Here is a 21120-nt window from a genome sequence, read left to right as displayed (position 1 = left end):
TTGATGTCTTTGATCTGGACCCTGAGTCTGAATAATAAAAGTCACTTTTGTTCTCTTGTCTTGTTTTCTTCTGTGTTGTTTTATTCCCAATGTGATTTGTAAAGCACATTGTGAAGCACACTGCTATACAAAGTTGTATCGTTATTTTATTTATTATAACTTTTTTGCTTAAAAAAAACAAACAATCATGTCAACAATAAAATGTTTTATTTACATTATACAGTAAAACAAACTACCCAACAGCATATATAACGTAGTTTAGATTAGCGCCACCATGACCAGTAACAATGCTGCTTAAACCTGTTATGATAATCCAATAATATAATACAGCCTATAAATATACACATTGGCAATCACTCAAATATACAGTGTTGCTCCTTTTCTTGCAACAAACTAGATATTATAAAAACAACAATAAGATGTTTGTACTTCCTTTTTTATTTTATTCCACCATGCAAAAATAACGTTACAATCGGACGGTACTCAATTATTCTATCATTATTTGCATCATGGTTTTTTATATATACTCTTATCTCTATATCATGTTGACAGTTTAAAAACGTTAAACTCTGTATCGGGCTTATTTAGTTGATTTAAACTTCATGAATATTTAAAATCGACTAAAATTTGAGTTTTTTTGCATAAAATTGTATATGATTATAATGCAATCGGCATCGAATAAATTCTTAGACATAATAGATGCATGCACTATAAGACATTACACAAACATTCGATGGGATTTACAGTGCTTTCTCACTCTACAGGGGCTTAAGAAGAAATCCACATCAGTACAAGAGAATGCAACAGAACAGACAATATCTACAAATACAAATTTTAAGCAACTTTAGAGTAACAACAGCAGCTAATTATTGAACATGTCAATGCAAGAAAATATTATCTTTTCCATTATTTTGGCAAAAAACTTAAATCATGTGCAGTTTTGAGGCTTTTTGTCGCCTTTTCTCTGTCGTTGGTTTTCATTTTCATTCGTTTTCCCCCTCTTGATCTATTTTTTCAGGTACTTGGCCACAGACTTGTAGGCGAGGAGGATCTCTGTGTCGTTTGGGCAGGTGTAACGAAACACATCCTGTTTGTAGGCGTTTTCCAGGTAACGTGTCAGACCTTTCAGTGCCGTGGGGATGGCAAAATCACGGTACTTCTTACACACTGCCTGGAGGAAGAAGGGTTTTCTGATTTTATTATTTGTAAAAACAGAGGAATTTCAATACATAACTAGAAGGAACTTTAAATCTTTAAAACCAGGAATGGCTCATTAACTCTTTGAACTAATCTTTACCATTGCGATAATAATGGAGATTGTGTAAATAATGTTTTTTTTATACACAGAGCACCGTTGAACTCTGCTCACCTTCACAATGTTGAGTTTGGGGAGCAGGTTACAGTCCGCCAAGGTGAGGGAGTCGCCATCCAGGTAGAGACGGGTCGACTCAGTGGCATCCGGGTTCTGTTGCAGCTCATGAGGAAGAGGCGTCTCCAGGTTCATGTTCAGCTTCACCAGAGTCGATAGAAATTTCTTCTCTAGTGCTGAAAGAAAGTCAAGTGTTCAAATCTCCTGCATATAAAAAAAAACACAATAAATTCAACAAATCCATCTTTGAACTAATGCCCTCACAGTCATTTTTTCCAGGATCAGCATTCTTTATATATGCTGAGAATTTTAGGAAGATGTCCTCTCCAGCGCCGTTGGACTCCTTGTATCGACAGCACAATTTTGGAAACCTGCCGTTTAGAGAAAAGCAGATGGAATAGTCAATGCGTTTCAAAGAACTGAAGAATACCAGATAGACCACGGGTTTTCAACTGGTTTTGTCCCAGGGACCACCATTCTGACTAGAAAGTAATCCGCGGCCCATTGATGTGCCTACGTGTGTGTGTGCGTGCGTGCGTGTGGATAGAAAGAAGTTTTAACATTTGGTTTTCCATGTTGGTTTTATTTAAAAACCTCAAACAAATCTAGATATATCTACTTAACCTCAAACAAATCTAGAAAAATCTGTGAAAAAACAACAAAAATGGTTGATTTTCAGGGCTTAAGAATTGAAAACAAAAATAATGTATTTTGTAGTTGTACTGCATCTCAGCACCATATGTACATCAATATATAACGTTCATGACTTAAATGTACAGACATGTAACTGACATGTTGAGAGAACGTTAAAGTAACGTTGATCAATAACAATCAACATAAACTGGGGCTACAACTGAAGAGGGAAGATGACAAAGTAATGCAGAATATGTCACAAATGAAAATCATACAATATCACACAAACAATTGAGGCCTACTTAAGTTTAACCTCATGATGACCTTTATATTGTTTTAGACATTTTTCTTATTTTAGATATTATTCACGATATTCAAGAGTAATCTGGAAATGTGTTGAAATGTCAAAGCGAATTTCGCAGACCCCCTGCAATACTGTCGAGGACCACCAGGGGGCCGCGGACCCCCGGTTGAAAACCCCCGGAGATGGACTAATGTATTTAGCAATCATCAATGTGCTTGAATGAACCGGATGCAGTCCACTCACTCTGGTGGAGCCAACGTCGCCTCCAGGAACTCCTCAATCTTGTTGTTGTCCGTTTTGACCTCGTCGTTGTAGATGAGGAATGGAGGCTGAGAGCCTGGAGCCAGAGCCTTCAGCGCCTCAGGTGTCCTGGAAACAGGAAACAAACCAGGTTTAACTCATCAGCATCCATCAGATAACAACAAACGTCCTGACCTTTAACCAAACGGAAGCCAAAACCAACAAAACAACCCTGACGCTGTACTTCAAGAACCACTACCTGAAACTTCCCCTTTTGTTTTTTAGTTTCACTTCCTCATTCCCAAGTACAGGAGGTTAATAAATAATCTTACCCCCTAATATTAATCAATAAATAATGAAAGGGACTTTTTTTCTTTTTGTACAAGCAGAGAGAGAGAGTACAGTTACACACAACACAGTGTCCAAGTCATGTATTTTACTTACCTCTCTAAAGGAACAAAACAATCACCAAATAAATCCGGCCTGACCCGTCCTCCCAGAACACTCATCATGATGGTTCTCCAGATGGTCAAGACTCTTCAAATCCAAAAACCTAATTCCATGATGACCCAGCCAATTGACCTCTGGCTCTCAAATGTCATTTAAAGTTTCCTGCCAAATAACTCTGATGGAAATCTGTTCCCAAATCCAACTCCAATAAGTCAAATTATGTCTATGAGTACATGAATCATAACTTTCTCAAACCCCAGTGGATTCATTTTTTTTTCCAGCTGCCACTTGCGGTGCTGGCTGTGGCAGAAGATTGATAGTTGAATCCCTGGCTCCTCCCGTCCACATGCCAAAGTGTTGTTGGGCAAGAAACCGACCACAAATTGTGCATGAAGGCTTTGCAGGTGGTGTGTGACAGACGCACAGTAAATAGTAGCACTGTATGAATGTGTGTGTGCATGTGGCTTGTAAGAAAAAATCTAAATGAATACAATCCATTTATAATTTACTTTCCCATAGGACTGTGAGTAGGAAGACGTTTTGTTAAAAGCATATTTTTCACCATTTCCATCACCTGTAGATTCTATTTACTGATGATGATTAGTATCATTATTATCATTTTGTCATTACTCTTTTGTCTTATGCGTGGTGATAGAGAGCCGGTAGTTCCTGTAGGGTTTGATCTTGCTGGACAGGAATGCCTCTTATCTTCCTCAGTCTAAAAAGGCCTGTGGGTAAGTTTATCTGAATGGAAACTGTATCACTGATGAAGCGGCTGTCTGTCGATGCGCTGCAGTCAAAGCATTCTTTCATATGGCTTCCCCTTGCAGCCCTGCATTGAGCAACACTGAGGTTATGACAAAAATGTCTAAACCTCAGGTTCTTTCCTTCACACCCACAACTCTTTGTTATGTCATGCAAGGGTCGGGGCCAATAAGATGAACCCCAGTAGAACATGTACGGCCATGAATGCAACCGAGAAGCTTCAAAAGTTTGCTGAGATCTCATCAGAAAGAAAGTTAGGTCCATGGTAAAATAATGATTTTTATTATACTGTATATGTGCCATGAAGGGAAGGAGGGAAGTTAGTGCTCTCACCTCTTCATGTCCACGGTGGTGATGGTGAATTGGGCCCCTTTCATCCAAAGAATCATGAAGAGTCTCTGACAGAAAGGGCAGTTGCCCACACTCTCCGCGTCCACACTGGCCTGATGGAAAAACAGATGATGAAGAATTACAACCACTGCAAAACACAGGTGAAGGACCCCAAGGCGGGAGAAAGGGGACGGGGTTGGCAGAGTGCCGAGGCCGGACGTGGCAGTCGGGTGTAAGCAGAATCCAAAAACACAGCAAAGTGGCAACAAAGTTCAACTTGCACATAAGGGAGAGATGAATGCAAAGAAACATGCGTTCATCGAACAACATTCTGGCAACTTAGGGATTGAAAGAATGCACGTGAAAGAGGAAACTGGCTAGAAAAACACAATAACAGACAAGGAACCAAAATGAAACCGGTTGCATTCCTCGCAAACAAGGGAAACACATGTTAAACATGGCCCACTGGTTGGTTTCAGTGGTGTAACGCATCTAACCAAACTGCGTATGCCTGCACAGGTATTCTTGTCAAGCCTGCTCTGCTCTGACAGGAATTTTAAATGGAGGGTTGAGGCTGCTTTTCCACCCAGATTAAGAATCTCAGTATTTACATGGTGTTTGCTTCCTCAGCTACGTCATATCAGATCACCTGTATATGTACTTATGGATATGTGTATATATACAGTGCATATTATGGACTTTGAAAGCTGATGCATTCTGAAACAGGACACTTTAAAATTGCACTCAATACAGAGGCCACAGCGCTCAGCTGCCTACACCTGTGTACTGCGAAATATGTGTTATGAGTTTCTAGGCACTGATTATTTATTAAACACACTTTTTTTAAAGTCTCGCACAATATCAAGACATATATTTGAGATAATGATGAGTGATAATCAGAAATTAATACATAATACAAGTAATACAATTACTGCATCTAAACTACCCTATTCTGCTCTGTTGTGCGTATTTAAAGCAAGTTCTTTTAAACGCATGTCACATATCAAGTACTTCGGTTCTTACCTTAACGAAGAGTTCAATCTTCGGGGCCTCGGCCATCTTTCTTTCTCTGTTTCTGTCTTTTCCTCTCTGCCTGGTAACGTCCACCTCTCCTCTCCCGGATTTGTTTCTGACACTGTTGATGCAAAGATTTTGACTGTAAATGTAAAGTTTAGATCCTTAACTTTTTGCAGCCTCGTGCTTTCTCTCCACACACGTCACTCCCTCCAGGGTTTGATGAAACTGGCCATACTCACACAGGAGTGGTGGTCACTCTGGCTTTGTCGTCACTCCAACTGTAGTGCGTATTTTCAATACCTCTCCCTCTTCAGACACAGCAGTCAAGCCTCTTCTCTCCGCTGAGTCTGTCTGCTCTTTGTTTGTCTCTCACCACACCTGTCGAGCTTTGCGAGGCAGCCGACGCCCCCTCCGGCCTTTCCAGTCCAACCAGCAAATCTGGATCTCTTCTCTCAACCTGTCAGCGTTCCAGAAAATTCTATAAAATAAAAGTGTCTCACTCTATATCCCACTGTCTGAGTCCGTCCCCTTTGGTCTAAATCTGCCTTTCGTTCAGCCGCTTTCAGCCACTTTGTGTAACTAGAAAAACCTAATGTTCAGAAAAAAAACTCAAAAAAACTCAATGGCCTGACCCAATAACTCAGAGAGTTCATAAATCCAACAGTCTCCTGGTGAAACTACATTTAAATTCACTAGATCCAGATTTGAATCTGCGCCAAATTACACACACTCATAAATATTAGTCCTCTAAACATTTGTATCATCAAGACTCAAAACGTTGAAAAACACCCAACTTGCAATCCTAAAGAAAATGAAAAAAAAAAGAAGTCAAGTTTCAAGGAGACTGGTTGAGTAGTTTTTAGGTAATCCTGCAAAACAACAAACTACCGGAAAGTCATATTTTACAAGTTTATTTCCCTCAACTATTATAGTCAGTTACTTTTAAGTTTATTTGGCTAAAAGTATGATGAAGATGGAACATTTCTTTGATTGTTTCTTTATGGATACGGCTTTGTGCACGGGGTCGGAAAGATGAAACCACAAAGGGGCCACGTCAAACTGCTGACACAAAGTAGGAAGTCAGACTTTTAGTCAGAACAAATATTCAGCTATTACCTAATTTGAACTAAGGGGATGAGTCAAAACTAGCCCCCCGGAAATAAGTGTCCACATACTTTTGACCACATGAGGAATTGAGAATGGTCATGGGACACAATATTCATCATTCTGACACCTGATGTAACCTGCCTTCATTTCTCCCTGTCACTCTCTCTCTCTCTTTGTCTCTCTTCCTGGTGTCAACAGTGTTTTCTGTGTTTTGCTGCATTTGGCTCGTTCCCCGTCTTCCCCTCAGTCTGATGCGTTCATCCCTCAGCCTACTGTCAGTTGTCGATCAGCATTCATGGCTGGCAGTAAAATGCTCTCATGTAGCAGGTATTTACTGAGGTATCTGTGACCTGGGAGACAAGGAGGAAGAACCGCCCCCAAGCGAGCCGACATAAAAACAAAAGGAGGTAGCAAGCTGAGAGGAAGGAGATAAAAATCCCGCAGCACACAGAGACAGATCGGTGGAGATATGGCTCTGGCCACGCACAAGAGAGAAAACCATAAAGGGTGTGACCGTCAGTCATCAATGACCTTGTGCTGTGGAATCCTTTATTTGGATTAAGAGATTGTTCTTTGTAAATTAATGTAAAGTAATTGACTTTATAATTGTTTTTATTTTGTTTTATATCTCAATGAACGGTGTTTCTCCCTTCTCTGATTTTAAACATCACCGGTGACGCAAAAATAGTTTCTAGATGAATCATCTTGTCCGAATGTCCCAAGAAAACAAGATGCACCGAGATGACTGCATGTCTTAATTATCTTTACTTTGCTTCACCATTGTTTGAGTTGACTCATATCCTGTCAAGGCCCAATGGTCCATGTAAATTAAATCAATCTGCACACACTCATTGAAACCAGCTTCCTAAATATGTCAGATTCTTTTTCAGCATTATATCTGCATTATTTCTTTCACACAATTCCCCAAAAAGAGGCTTTATTACCACTAAACTTGGTGAAAGGATGGAGTATGGGTTGAGGAAGGACTCATTCAATTTTGGTTGTACGGACTGGAATGTCTTAGCTTGATTCCATTTAAGGGCATTGTTGGTCCTTGAGTGCTTTAGTATTTACAGTATGAACTGTTCTGTCCATAACAACTTCAACCCCTCCTCTTCTCTTCTCTTCTCTTCTCTTCTCTTCTCTTCTCTTCTCTTCTCTTCTCTTCTCTTCTCTTCTCTTCTCTTCTCTTCTCTTCTCTTCTCTTCTCTTCTCTTCTCTTCTCTTCTTCTAAACATTTCACATTTTGTAACAGTATAACTCAAAAGCTGGAGGATACTAAATAGTTCTCAAAGATGACAGATAAAACTATATTTAAAACATTAGGAGTCCTGTCTGTGATGCCTTCGTGGGATAAAAGGTTAACATCAACATTTCACAATGAGTTATTTGACCATGAAGTTTGTTTTTCCTCTTCCTGCTGCTGATACTTCTGCTTGTTACTGTAGTGCTCATGAGACACTTAAGGCTTCATTGTTCGTGTTTACTGTGATACTCAGTCAAGTGTGTCAATACACAAACATTCTAAATAAAAAAATGATAAAATTATGTTTTTTACTGACAACCTAACTGAGCTTTCAGTGTTTTTATTGCATAAGACCTGAAGAATAACAGCAGTTTCACTGATGTGAGTCACTGCTGTGGGATTTACCCCAGAGTAACTACTGCGATCTTCATGTCAAATCCATCTCACTTCCTCTTCTGACATCAGTGCACATGCGCACCAAACACTGAGTTACCCCTAATCATTAATAATATTTATTCTTAGCATCATGTTTATAGAAGGGAAGGCGGAAACTTGGAAGCAGATAACGTGGGAATGAGCTCAAATCAGGACACCAGACACCTTGGCCTCAGTATCACTGGTATAAATGGATTAGGATGGAGCACAAAGGACTCATCCCCTGATCAGGTTTGTGGATGACAGTGCGTTTTTGCATCTTTGGTCACGGCGTCCTGACTTAAATGAAACGGTTGCACCTCCTAATGCTCTACAAGGTCTGGGGAGGAGAGCAGTGCCACTGGCGACATGAAACCTTTACCACATCCTGTTCACAAACCCAGTTGAGTCGACACTGAGGCTCAGTTAAAATGAATGTCCGATCCTGACTGGATATTGCCATTATCATCATAAGCAGCTGGATGCCATTTCAAGGTAAGTTTGTACACTTAATGCTTTTCAGACACAAGGCAAATCTAAGTACACTATTATCAAAATTAAATTTTCCTCTTTTCATAGGCAGAAAGAGATTTAAATAATAAAAAGACATCAAGAGCTAATGCGGGACCCTAAAATCAATTAAAAACATGGACAAGGGAAGGAAATGCATTGATTAAAGTTGGTTTGCGTCAATAATAGTTTTTATTGGACTTTTTATTAGACAATAATCCAAACAAATGAAACGCCTCAACCTTCTCTGCAGCTACTGTTCTGAATACGAAAATACAAAAATAGTTGAAGTAATTCCATCAAATTAAATTAACAACCTGCTGTAAAATATACACTCTGGTAATATCAGACGACTGTCATTCTTTAGTTACATGATTCATTTTTACTTTGAAAAGTAGAGGGTACACACAGTTTGGAAGAATATAGGATAAAGGACAAAAATGCTGCATAAACACCAAGGTCAAAAACATGCTTTTGCCCTATGGATCTTGCCCTTAATTCGTTAAATAAAATAATTTTAAATATGGCACAGGACGGACTGGACCCTCTTTACTATACTCCTCCTACTTTAACTTGGATTTTAACATTGCTTCCTGTTTTAATAGATTTTTTTACAAACAGAGAACCGAGTGTTTGATTGAGGATGATTAATTACGACGACAGTATACAGCTCACGAACGTTCTTACGTAAGCAGGTGGCTCTGGCTCTGTATGGTCAGAGCGTTCCACAATGAGGAACAGTCGAGTTGAAGAATTACTCTTTGTTGGTTCCCTATTTGTATCAGATTCATGTGTGTGTTTAACCATCGATTTCTGTTAATCTTTTGATGTCCCGCATGCTTTTCCACGAGAAAAACAGACACAGCCTGTGTCACATTTAGAATAAGGAGAACTAGCCCTAACCACAACCACATTACTTTATTTTTTCGAGTTACCCAGCAGATAAGTTGAAAGGTCTTTGTGCTACAATCTGATTGAAGAGAAGATGAATTGTTTCCTCACTGATCTGGACATTTTTTATTTGAATGATGGATATAAATGCATGTTGATATGTGGTCCTTTGTTTCACTATATTATCTCTATTTTCATTCAGGAAGAATTGAGCGCACAAAGCAGTTGTGATGGAGCGGAAAAATGTCATAACCACTGATATGAGTAGGTACGTGGAGGTGAAACCTCTTCATACTGGAAGTCAGAGGCTGATTCAAGGTTGCAATATGTTCCTTCCTCCCATTGTGCAGAAGTGAAACCGGGGTGATGGACCTGAAGTCTATCTGTGTTGGGGTCCTGTTTAAAACTTTTCAGGAAACAAGACTAACGAGCACATGCATTTTGAAGCGTTGCTTGTGTTTTGCCTGAAAAAATAAATAATGACTGAGGAAATATTGACACATAGAGCTGTTCAGGCTTGGACTCTGATAATGAGACGGAAGTTTGGTAGTGATAGGACAATGCACGGTGGAGTTATGACAACAACGTCTCCTTTGGCGAAGGATGAACCTTGGCCACACCTCAATGTTTACACGGTTTGAGGAAATGTCCCAATTCTGAGAGAGAGAGAGACGCCACCTTTGCAAGACATAAAGATTCCTTTAATCTATGACCACTGACACTGCAGGAGTGGAGTTGTTTGTTTACGGCTCAGCAGCAAAGGATTCATGGTTCATGTATGTCCACGTTACAGAACATCGTGTTTTAATGGCGTGTAGTCAAACTTTGACGCCACGCCACGGTAACACCGTGTGACGAAAAATCGATCTTTGAATAACTTTGTATCTCCATGTTGTGATGGATCTCAATTTGAAGTTGATCTGATGTAAGCCCTGGTACAAGTACCTCAAAGTAAAACTGTGGACTATGGCCAAAATGGCCACTAAATGCAAAATAGCAGGCCTCCTGTTGCGTTTTTCCAATTGCACCTCCAGACTTGTTTGTTTGTGTGGTCATGATACACCTGTGTATCGATTTTTGTGAAGATCGGTCAATGTGAACACGTTCCGGGGGTCTCGGGGGGGCACCCTTGAGCCATTTTGCGACGCCCATTGTAAATTTCTCCAGAATACGTACATTTTCACCACTTTCTATCTTTCTGCAAAGTTTGGTAAGAATTTGAGCATGTTAAAGCCCTCAAAAAGCAAATTAATTTGCCTGAATAATAATAATAATAATAATCCTTACAATTTCAATAGGGCCTCACCTGTCAGTGCCTGTCAGTGCTCGGGCCCTAAATATTGTCACTGACAAAAGTTAAAGACACAAATATAACTCCCACCTAATCCTACCTCTTGATTCCCTTTTGTGACAGGGAGGTGGTAACACTGAAAATGAAGAAATGCATCGTCCTCTCCGTCCTCTGTGTTTTACTGCTGTGTCTTTACAACGGCTGGCTGAGAGTACCCGGCGGTCTGACACCCATAAATCCAACTGCCCTCTGTAACCGCAGCACCAACACCAGCAGAAATGTAACCATCTTGTTGTGGTACTGGCCCTTCAGCGTGTCTGATAATCTGGAGGGCCACGTGTGCTGGGACCTCTACCGCATCCCTCGCTGCAGCCTGGTGGACAAGCGCTCCTTGTTCTCTTCGGCCGATGTGGTGGTCTTCCACAACAGAGAGCTGATTCAGGGACGCCAGGAACTGCCGTTTGCTCTTCCACGGCCACAGTGCCAGAGGTGGGCCTGGATGTCCCTGGAGGCCCCCGTTCACAACGGAAACTTGCGGCCGTTTGCAGATATTTTCAACATGACGATTACCTACAGGAGGGATTCTGACGTCACTGCACCGTATGGCGAGCTGCTACCAAAGGAGACCGGTGGACACCTGGTGGCAAACGACCTTCGGAATAAGAGCTCTCTGGTCTGTTGGGTGGTCAGCAACTACCAGAGCTACCACAAGAGAAGTCAAGTGTACAGCGAGCTCAATGCCGCAGTTCCTGTGAAGGTTTATGGGCAATGGACAAAGAACAGCCTCTCCTCCACTGACCTGTTACCGACAATCTCTCGCTGCTACTTCTATTTGGCCTTTGAGAACTCATTATCCAAGGATTATATCACAGAAAAGTTGTGGAAGAATGCTTATCAAGGTGGGGCAGTGCCGGTTGTCCTCGGACCGCCGCTAAGCGATTACAAAGCTGTGGCCCCACCTAATTCCTTCATCCACGTTGACGAGTTTGCGTCAGTAAAAGAGTTAGGAAAGTATCTGCAAGAGTTGGCAAAGGACAAGAAACGCTATAATGAATATTTCAGCTGGCAACAAGAGTGGAAAGTGAAACTGAACACAGACTGGAGAGAGAGACTCTGTAAGATCTGTTTAAAGTACAACAGTTTACCTCAGCACAAAGTGTACTCTGATTTAAGTGCCTGGGCCCATTCTGATTAGGTCTGAGTTGGAGGAGTTGTGGCTCATTATTAATAAATGAATGATAAATGTTATCCCATTAGTTACTCAGGCATCATGCATTTCTGCAATATAATTAAAGTGGTTTCTTTTTAATGTTATTTTTGATGCAGTTCCCATTCTTTTGCTGTGCTGCTTGAATAAATTAAATAAGAGGGGGTTACTGGTGGAATTGGTACAAAGTTAATTTTACATAAATCATATCCCAGAGGTTCAGAAAACATTTTCCAAACAATTTGAGGCATTTCTTCATTTAGCAATAATCTCTTACAGATGTATTCAGATAGTTTGCTTTGGTGATTCAACTTGTGGTCAGTTTGCTTGATTTATCTTTAAGATGTGTCTCTATCTCGACTGTTACTCAAGTCCACCACTGGCAAGATGACTTTAGTTGTTATGATTTAGAAAAGCACAGTTCAGAACCACAACAGTCCCTATGGTGAAGCGTGGCAGTGGAAACATCTCAGCAGCTCACAGAAATCCCGGGGGTTCTGATATTCAGCCCGGGAGGTCAGAGGTCACACATCTCACGCACCCAACTCGGGTTATTCTTGCTTAAGTTGGACTGCTGCTGAAAGTTATTATACAATCATCCATTTAGTTATGTTAACCAAACTTGTCACCGGCTCCTCGTGGCCCAGTAATCACACGTGGTAAACAGGGATAGTCCGTGTGCCTTTGTCCCTTGCCTACATCAGAATGAAGATTTGAGGAAGACTTACTTCAAAAATGTAACTGATATGAAAATGAATGCTTTCTCATAGCAGTCATTGCATACAAGGAAGTGACTTATAAAAGAACAGATAGTAACAAAGCATCCAACCTGAAACTGATGCCACAGCTCTTTGTATGTCTTTGATGCCTGCAACATCAGATAAAAGAACACACTCTGCTTGGCTGCATTGTTTCTTTGAAAATATCCAACTGTCTTATCATGCTTGTTGAACATTTACTTCCTCTTTATTGTGTCTATTACAAATAAAATGTGTTCTACCTTCTGAAATGAATTCACACAAGTCTCACTGTTTTTTCTTAAAAAATGTAAAAATAAAATTGAGCCTATGTTCCGGTTCATGGTTCAGTTTGCAGACATACATCATATCAAATAAACCATCTAAGTATCTGCATAATTCAAACAGACTTTTAAATTCACACTGGTCTAGTGCAGCACTACAGAGGCACAAAATAAAGGACAATTTACTTTGGTGGGACATGTGCAAAGATTTACTGGGAAAATGAACAATTGGGTAGTTTGCATATACAATTTTTCAAGGAAAAGTGTCCGTTTTACATTTAAGTCTCAGGTGTCTCAGCGCAGCCAACATTTCAATAAATTATAATGAATCCATTTACAATCTGTCAAGACAACGTGTTATATTAAAAGTTATTGATAGAGTTTAGTCCAATGTGAATGTGCCATCTCTAAGTTGTCACTTAAGGACTTCAGTCATGTTAAGTATTTTGAAGCTGAATGAGACATTTAATGTCTTCTTTCTAAAACTATGGTCATTCGACTAAAAAGCAACTTCTTAAAATACAATTCAGTGAGCACTTGACTTGGTGTCATTTCAACGTGAACATAAAAACCTTTACAATAAAATCAAAGTTGTGAGCAGAGAACACAGTTGGTCAAATTGACAATAGCTCAGTCAGGTTGGATATTTATCTCACAGCCATTCACCTGAGACATTAAGAGGAAATATTGACAGAGTGCAAATGGCAGATTAAGCAGCTAAGACACTGAACAAGATTCTTCACATTTTGTCAAAATATTACTTTGAATCCCGCCATCGCTGCCAAAAATACTTGCTAAAGATGTCGATGACAAACAAAAGATAAAAAAAATTAAGGTTTGGGAAACAAACGGGAACATTTTCGAAAAGAATATTTAACAATACAAAAGAAACTTTGTGCAAAATAAAATGGAAAAATTAACCCCAATAAGAAATTGTTTTCCATTTCAAATGGAAGACAATACCGTAGCTGCTCTTTTCAGATTGGAGACAATATTGCACAAATACTGACCCAACTGTAAAACAACAAAAAAAATTCTGTAACTCATATTTTGGTTCTCTTGAAACCCAGAACTGTTCTCACCCGCACCCCAGAAAAACTACCCAGGATTTAGTATAAGTGGAAGGAATGTACTGGATCTTTACATCATTCCATAACTTGCCTATGCTGTACAGAGTCAAATCTTATGTTGTTCTAAACATGAAATGACCAAAGCCAGTGGAATGATTTACTATGCTTAATCCAAGAACACAAACGGCACCCACATTTCATAGTTGCTGGTGTGGAGGTTCTGGTTGCAGTTAGAGGATGTGGACAAGGCAATTTGTAGTTTCAGAATTAGAACAGGAAAAAGATCCTCCGCCCTTATACTGTTTGTCCTGTGATCCACTGATCGTCTCATTCCAGTTTGAGATGGCCTCCGACAGAAAAGCTTGTGAAGAATATCTGTGGGTTTGGCTGGGACTACCTAAGCACGTTTATCCAGTCATGTGACCAACAAGTCCAGGGTGAAGGGCCTGTTTCAGGACATCAGGCCGGTGGAGTGGGGGCATGTACAGTGTGGGAGGAGGGCCTCCGGGGTAGCCGGACACCTGGTAGCTCTGACTGGGAATTGGGGAATGGGACATGTTCAGTGGGGAAGGGCTCTGCTCGTAATACTGGCCGTCGCACTCCTCGTCCAGTGGCAAAGCCAGTCGCTTTCCTTTCTGTCTCCGGTTGCAGAACCAAACACGCACAACCTGCCAAGAACAGAATTTCTCAATTATAAAATGGCAAACCACAAGAGAGATACTTTAGAAGGCAAACTTAGTCACTCTTGTTCTTACGTCTCTCTCAAGGCCCAGGTCATCTGAAATGTGTGTGATCTCCTGGGTGTTGGGTTTGGGACACTTGATGAAGTAGGACTCCAGAGCAGAGCGCACTGCCCCCTCCAGGCTTGTCCTCCTCTTCCTCTTTCTGGTGTCAACAAATACTCTCTCGATCTTGTACATCTGAGGAAACACGAAACGCATCTATTGAGGATATGTATGACTTACAAAAAGGTATGATTAGTGCCAAATATGACTACTTATGTACTGAAGCAATTTGTCTCCCTTTTGGTTTCAGCCTTTTTGGGTAGTTACGGTTTAAATAATGTTTCATGTGATCTCTAAAGAGACCTAATAAATATTGCCACTAGGTGGCAGGTCAAACTCCCAAAGAACAAAGCTTTGGTTCAAGTCAGCTCAGCCTGAAAAGACCAACTGATCCCATCAGGCTCTAGGATCCTCTGTTGTCTTGTAAACTAGCTGGCAGATGTCTGTTCTGCAGACTTACATCCTGGGGATTGTCCGAGGTCTCTGCCTCATTCAGCCATCTCTGAAGAAGGGGTTTCAGCTTGCACATGTTCTTAAAGCTCAGCTGCAGAGCCTCGAAGCGGCAAATGGTCGTCTGGCTGAACATCTTACCTGCACGCAAATAAAAAACATCAGATATCACACGCAATTTCCTCACAAAAGACAAGACTCGTGTTTCCGTCCAAAACTCCCAAACAATTGGTGGATGATGACTCAGCAAGATTTCAGGAGTGGATGTCTGAGACACTTTGTCAAAACCAGCGATCTCCCAACCACTAACACAAAACACAAGTTTTCTACTGATGTTGGTAAGAATTGGAAATGTGCAACATACTAAACAAATACAACAAAGTCCATCATTGCCTAATCATCGCCACTGAAAGTATCCTTGAAATCATAAGGCAGTGCAATACCTCCCAATAGGACATCATGGGAATCCAACTTACCATAGAGGTTGCCCAGGGCAAGGCCAACATCTGCTTGAGTGAAACCCAAGGTAATGCGTTTGTGCTTCAGCTCCTTGGCAAACTGCTCCAGTTCCTCAGTGGAGAGGTTCTCCTGCGTGACAGCAAATATGAAAACCATTAGAGAAGTAGAACATGAACGCATATGCGAATGACTTATAGGCACATAATTCTCTGAGAGGATTGTATTCCAACTGAGCTGGATCTCATAACAACTGTTGGAATAAATGGAAGAAGTGATTCAATGGCAACTCTTACCTCCTCTGAGTCGCTGCATCCGCCGCTGGAGGAACCGCTGCTCCGGGTGGAAGTACCCGGGTTCTGCGTCTGCGGCCCGGGGGCAGCTTGGGTCGGGTTCACGCTGAAAAACGCGTTTCCTGGAAGCCCGTTGCTCGGGGGTGAAGGGGACATGGACGGCGATGATGCAGAGGATGTGGAGGGGTTTTGGTTACTGATACCGGGCTGGGTGATGTGCGCGATCCCAGGCCAGAAGGACGGGTTCCAGGCCGCGGGGTAGAAGACCCCATGGGCCATGGCGGCGGAGGCCGAGGAGGTCAGGTACTGCTGACCCTTGATCTCCGCTGAGTAGTCATCTCCAGTGTCCTTCTCGGTCTTGATCTCGGGCAGCTTGATTTGCTCGCGGGTCTCGGCCATGGGGGGGCTCAGGTTAGTAGGCTGGGTCGCTGGTGCCATGCTGGGTACCTGGCCGGTGTACTCGGGCGCAGCGAAGGGATACCAATGCTTGGGTTGCCCGAACTCTCCGGCCTGCAGGTCGGCTCCCCTGTAGTCCCCAGTCATGGGTGGGAACGGGAAGAAGGTCTGCGCTGAGGCCGACGTGATGCCACCGTACGCGGTTTTGTTGTAGAGGAGGCTCGGGTCTGGCAACACGCCGTGAGGAAGCTGGAATGAAGCGGAGTTGCCCAAACCATCTTGACCCAAAGCCTGAGCGCACGGCCCGGCGCGGCTGAAGTCGTAGGGCCTGCTCTGGCACTCGGGACTCTGCGATCTATCAGACATCATCCAAACGCCGAGAGGGACTATTGCACAAGAACCAATCCGAAGGGAGAACGTTTTAAAAGAAACCAGTTAGTGGGGGAATGGATTTGAAAACGTGCGCATCCGAATCAAAGTTTTACGCACAAGCCGCAGAGTAACGTGAGAGGAGGACGCGTTCCAAAAGATCCATCAACTGTTTGACCTGCGTAAAGTTCCGATTTGGGGAGAGTTTTTTTGCCAGCTGTCGTTTTGGTGCCACAATACCAGCAACACGCCTCCGGGCCTAATCCATGAATCCCTGGCCTTCACGCCGCCTCACCGTCAAGCTCAAATGCTGAGATCCTCCAGGGCTCCCCGGGTTCTCCTGCGGATCTCCTCGCCCATTGGCTGGCGCAGACAATTACGCACAGCTGACGATGAGTTTGTGAATGACCTTGATTCCTCCCAGATTGGTGGGCGTGGTTTTAACACAAGCTGAGGAGCAACTTCTGCTACTAAAGTTAAAATCTAAACTTTTGAGGATAGAACTGACTAAGTAACTCACTCGATATTATGTTTACATTACTAAGTAGGACCGGTTGACAGAAGACTAACTGTGACACTCTGACATGCTCTCCTCATACATGAAGTATAATGCTGGACTTGTTTGAATTATTTATCTTCAAGGAAATGGCTTTGATATTAAAATCACCACTGATGTTTAAATACATGAAATAAAGTGAGCCTATGGTCCTGAGTTAATGTGATGAAGCAAATTACCTCAATTGGTTGGAAACAGTGTTTTGATAGCTCATAAATCATTCTGCCTTTAAGAGGAAAATATGTAGTGAAAATGGCCTGTGAAGTGTAACAAGTCTTTTAAACAATGGGATCTACATGCAGGAATTTACAAGGGTTGTTGTTGTGAGAGTTGGTTGTAAAAAGGTTTTAATCAAGAGTCTATTAAAGTTGTATTTTTAAGAAACCCTGTATTTGAATTGTGGGTTTGCTCATGTTTTCATTAGATAAATCAAGTTGTGCACGTGTAAAAAGTTGATGTTGATGACCCTAACTTTATAATGTTGTATTTTACAATTAAATGTAGATAGCCTGTTATATATTTGAAGACCAATGTCGTCTGTATGAATATGGGAATGAAAGAACAAGGAAATGTTTGGACAATCTGAAGTGCTGCATAGCTGTTAATATTGAGGTGATATAATATATAGTAATTGTTGATTTTCAATCATGAATACTGACGTCTGTAAATACACACCTAAATATATTTCCCATATTATAACACTCAATCTTGCCAGAAGTGCCTTTTGAGTACTTAATGCTTCATGTACTAATTTCTATATTTAAGTCTTAATGTTGCTTATAAAGATTTGAGGATTCACTTGGATAATGTTGTATTTTACAATTAAATGTAGATAGCCTGTTATATATTTGAAGACCAATGTCGTCTGTATGAATATGGGAATGAAAGAACAAGGAAATGTTTGGACAATCTGAAGTGGTACATAGCTGTTAATATTGAGGTGATATAATATATAGTAATTGTTGATTTTCAATCATGAATACTGACGTCTGTAAATACACACCTAAATATATTTCCTATATTATAACACTCAATCTTGCCAGAAGTGCCTTTTGAGTACTTAATGCTTTATGTACTAATTTTTATATTTAAGTCTTAATGTTGCTTATAAAGATTTGAGGATTCACTTGGCTCTGGGCACTGTCAGTATGTGTTTGGGTTGGATGAGGAAAACAGAGTTTGTTTTTTAGACTAGATTTCACACACGCGCAAACACACACACACACACACACACACACACACACACACACACACACACACACACACACACACACACACGCACGCTGTTGGATGATAAAACCACCAACATCATTCAGGCGACCTTCTCCCATTCCCCCCCCATTGAAAGCCCTGGATGGTCGACCCACCGGCGCAGATGCGCTCCCCCCAGCGCGGGTCGTTGGCCGCAGATTGCGGCAGGAAGACGCACTGCGGGGAGGGAGCGAGGAGGCCATTGTACCAACTGGCCCCGGGGCACCCCGTGGATTCCAGATCCCGAGTTGCGATGGTCGACCATTAGCTCCTTTTCAGATTGAAACAATAAGTCTCAACTCTTTGATTCCGCCCCACACCCAGCACATCCCCCTCCTCCCCCTCCTCCTCCTCCTCCTCCTCCTCCTGAAACAAACACCAGACACAAGTTTCACTCTGCAGAAAAGCCCTTAAGGTCCAAAACTGGTCGGAGGAGCATGGTGTTGTCTGCAGGTGCAATAACCAAGTGGTGAAAGAAAGGCCTTTGCATATTGGTGGAATCCATCCTGAAATAACAGTCTATCATCTTCATCTTCAGTTTCTCCTTTAGTTTTCCCCTCCTGGTCTTTTATAATGGAGTGGTGCCTGACTGCTGTACAAGGGATTAGATAATATTCACATTTGCAAATTTTGCTGTTTCATTTCTCATCCTATATAATTATACCACTATTGGTTTAAATATTGATGTGCATTGTTAATCTGTTGTGTGTATTTAAAGAAAAACTGCCCAGTTGGACCTTGGTAAGAACAGTCGTCTCATAGTTTTGCACAAAACCACAATTTCCATTAAATGGAAAAAAATACAATCATTATAATATAAATATAATGCAGAAGACACTCTTGCCCTGGTTTTTGATCAATTTATAAATTTTTATAATGTGGCGAATTAAACCAAATGTATCTATTGACCATGGGGATGTTATTGTTTTCTTGATGTTTTCATGTTTTCATATTTCCTATGTAAAATGTCTCTGTGACAAAACAAAACAAGTCTAATTAAAAAGGATAAACACCAGAAAAATATGACAATTCAGAGGACAGACAGAAATCTATAATTATGTATCACTTCCAACTTATATCTTGTGCCCTTGTGGTCTCCTTGGGAAGTGCCACTCGCTTGAATTACTTTTAAAAATCCTCCCTAGCCAGCCGTTCATCCCTCTCTCTGTCCTCTGATACAAGACCCATGTAGGTCCAGGATCAGGGAACCTTGGGGAGACCAGAGGCCCTGGTCAATAGCTTAAAAGACTTCAAACCTCCGACATACAAGCATTGTCCTGGGCCATGGACTTGGGGATATAATTGTCATGCAAAAGACAGGACAGCAAGAGAGAGGGCAGACTTTAGGCGGTGCTTCAGAGAGAGAGAGAGAGAGAAAGGGGCAGCATAGCACAGCTCAAGGGGGGGAGGTTGGAGGGGTCAGACTTGAATAGCTGGGTACAGTGAGGAGGAGATGTGTGAGGGGAGTATCTGGGAATTTGGTTGAACCCCCCCTTGCCTCTTTCAGATGTCTCAGATCTTGTCTTCAGTTCTTTTTAAGTGGCCTCTTCAGGACACCTCAGAGGTCTGCTCGCTACTCGCAGATCAGGTCCAGTCACACAGCTAAGGGGGGTGGGGGGGTGAGATAAAAGAATTAGAAGAAAGCATGCCGGTGAGGAAGAGTTAATGTGTTGCACACGACAAACAGTCACACCAGAGAAGAGACATCTCTGCACCTCTGACGTGACCGAAATAACCCCAAAAAGTGTGAGGCTGCGGTGTCACAGTCATTTCTCACTCTTCTTCGAACCACACCGAACATTTAATGGAAATTTAGAGTGGGCGTGCAAGTGCTATACGTGTTTTGACTTGTCAATTTTACCAAGAAACTTGTTGCATGTGAGATGTGAGATGTGAACTTTGACATTTAAGCCAGGGCAAAATAACCCTTTCCATGACCTTTGGTAAAGGGGCTGGTGTATAACCGAAGGAGGAGCCCATTAAATGTGTTACTGATTTCACCCGAGTTTAATTCATGGCCATTGATGAAGAACAGACATTTTCAGGGAACTGATATCTATGAGTGTGTGAAATATGGTGGAGACTTTGTGATAAACACATCGTCCTCAATCTAGAAAAAATTATGGTTATCACATTTTGGTGTGTTGTCACATCGCCCGGATCCTGTTTCAGTCGCTCATCTTTAAATTGTAAGAGAGTATTTCCCAGTACATCACCCTTTCCTCCTCTTTAATTTTCCTTTTCTCCTTGACATTCTCGACATTCCTCTCGATGATGCATGTGTTTATACATAAACACTTTGTTTAACCGCACTTGTCCTCTCAAGATGAAACAGTTTCATTAGGCAATACAACAGGGTGTCAGAACTGTTCTTCTGTGAAGATTAATTTATTAAAAGTCCTGTAAAACTGGTGTCTTCGTTGCAAGAACTCTGGAAACAAAGGTTCTATTGCCACGCGTTGACAGGACGTTGTGTCCTTCATAGAATTCATGAAGCAAAGGTATCACTAATACAGACTTGATACTCACTGTATTTTTGCATGTTCAGTAGGTATCTGGAGCTGGTAGCTGGATCCCGGGGATGGGTTGGGTGGGATCCCCATTTTCCTTAGTGGTTATTTTGTCTCATTATTTGTGATTAGTGTGTTTGGTGGATTTTAAATATTTTCATATTTAGGAGGAAACAAATATCCAGGGAA

General features: G+C 41.5%; 3 protein-coding genes across 4 annotated transcripts; 1 reads left to right on the top strand and 2 right to left on the bottom strand.

Moving 5' to 3' along the window:
• Nucleotides 1–1006: 1006 nt before the first annotated feature.
• clic3 (chloride intracellular channel 3) lies at nucleotides 1007–7257 on the bottom strand. Its single transcript, XM_061070618.1, has 7 exons — nucleotides 7241–7257; nucleotides 5115–5154; nucleotides 4095–4204; nucleotides 2550–2675; nucleotides 1634–1740; nucleotides 1370–1545; nucleotides 1007–1171 (listed from the first exon to the last, which is right to left on the bottom strand). Exons 2-7 carry the CDS (start codon nucleotides 5148–5150, stop codon nucleotides 1007–1009), a joined length of 720 nt encoding a protein of 239 aa, XP_060926601.1. The 5' UTR covers nucleotides 5151–5154; nucleotides 7241–7257.
• A 783-nt stretch (nucleotides 7258–8040) lies between these two features.
• On the top strand, nucleotides 8041–12787 carry LOC133000646 (fucosyltransferase 7 (alpha (1,3) fucosyltransferase)). Of its 2 annotated transcripts, XM_061070600.1 has the most exons (4): nucleotides 8041–8127; nucleotides 8214–8370; nucleotides 9479–9544; nucleotides 10691–12787. In XM_061070600.1, the coding sequence occupies exons 3-4, from the start codon at nucleotides 9507–9509 to the stop codon at nucleotides 11760–11762; spliced, it is 1110 nt and encodes a 369-aa protein (XP_060926583.1). In that variant the 5' UTR covers nucleotides 8041–8127; nucleotides 8214–8370; nucleotides 9479–9506; the 3' UTR covers nucleotides 11763–12787. The 2 variants fall into 2 exon arrangements, with proteins under 2 accessions (XP_060926583.1, XP_060926590.1); XM_061070607.1 differs by lacking the exon at nucleotides 9479–9544 and having other exon boundaries at nucleotides 8041–8370.
• Nucleotides 12788–14272: 1485 nt separating this feature from the next.
• Nucleotides 14273–16611, bottom strand: pou5f3 (POU domain, class 5, transcription factor 3). The gene is made up of 5 exons (XM_061078713.1): nucleotides 15853–16611; nucleotides 15577–15688; nucleotides 15111–15241; nucleotides 14621–14785; nucleotides 14273–14533 (listed from the first exon to the last, which is right to left on the bottom strand). Exons 1-5 carry the CDS (start codon nucleotides 16609–16611, stop codon nucleotides 14273–14275), a joined length of 1428 nt encoding a protein of 475 aa, XP_060934696.1.
• Nucleotides 16612–21120: the final 4509 nt, after the last annotated feature.

Source organism: Limanda limanda, chromosome 1 (assembly GCF_963576545.1).
Source record: "Limanda limanda chromosome 1, fLimLim1.1, whole genome shotgun sequence".
Taxonomy (NCBI): domain Eukaryota; kingdom Metazoa; phylum Chordata; class Actinopteri; order Pleuronectiformes; family Pleuronectidae; genus Limanda; species Limanda limanda.
This window is presented reverse-complemented; position numbering and strand designations above follow the sequence as displayed.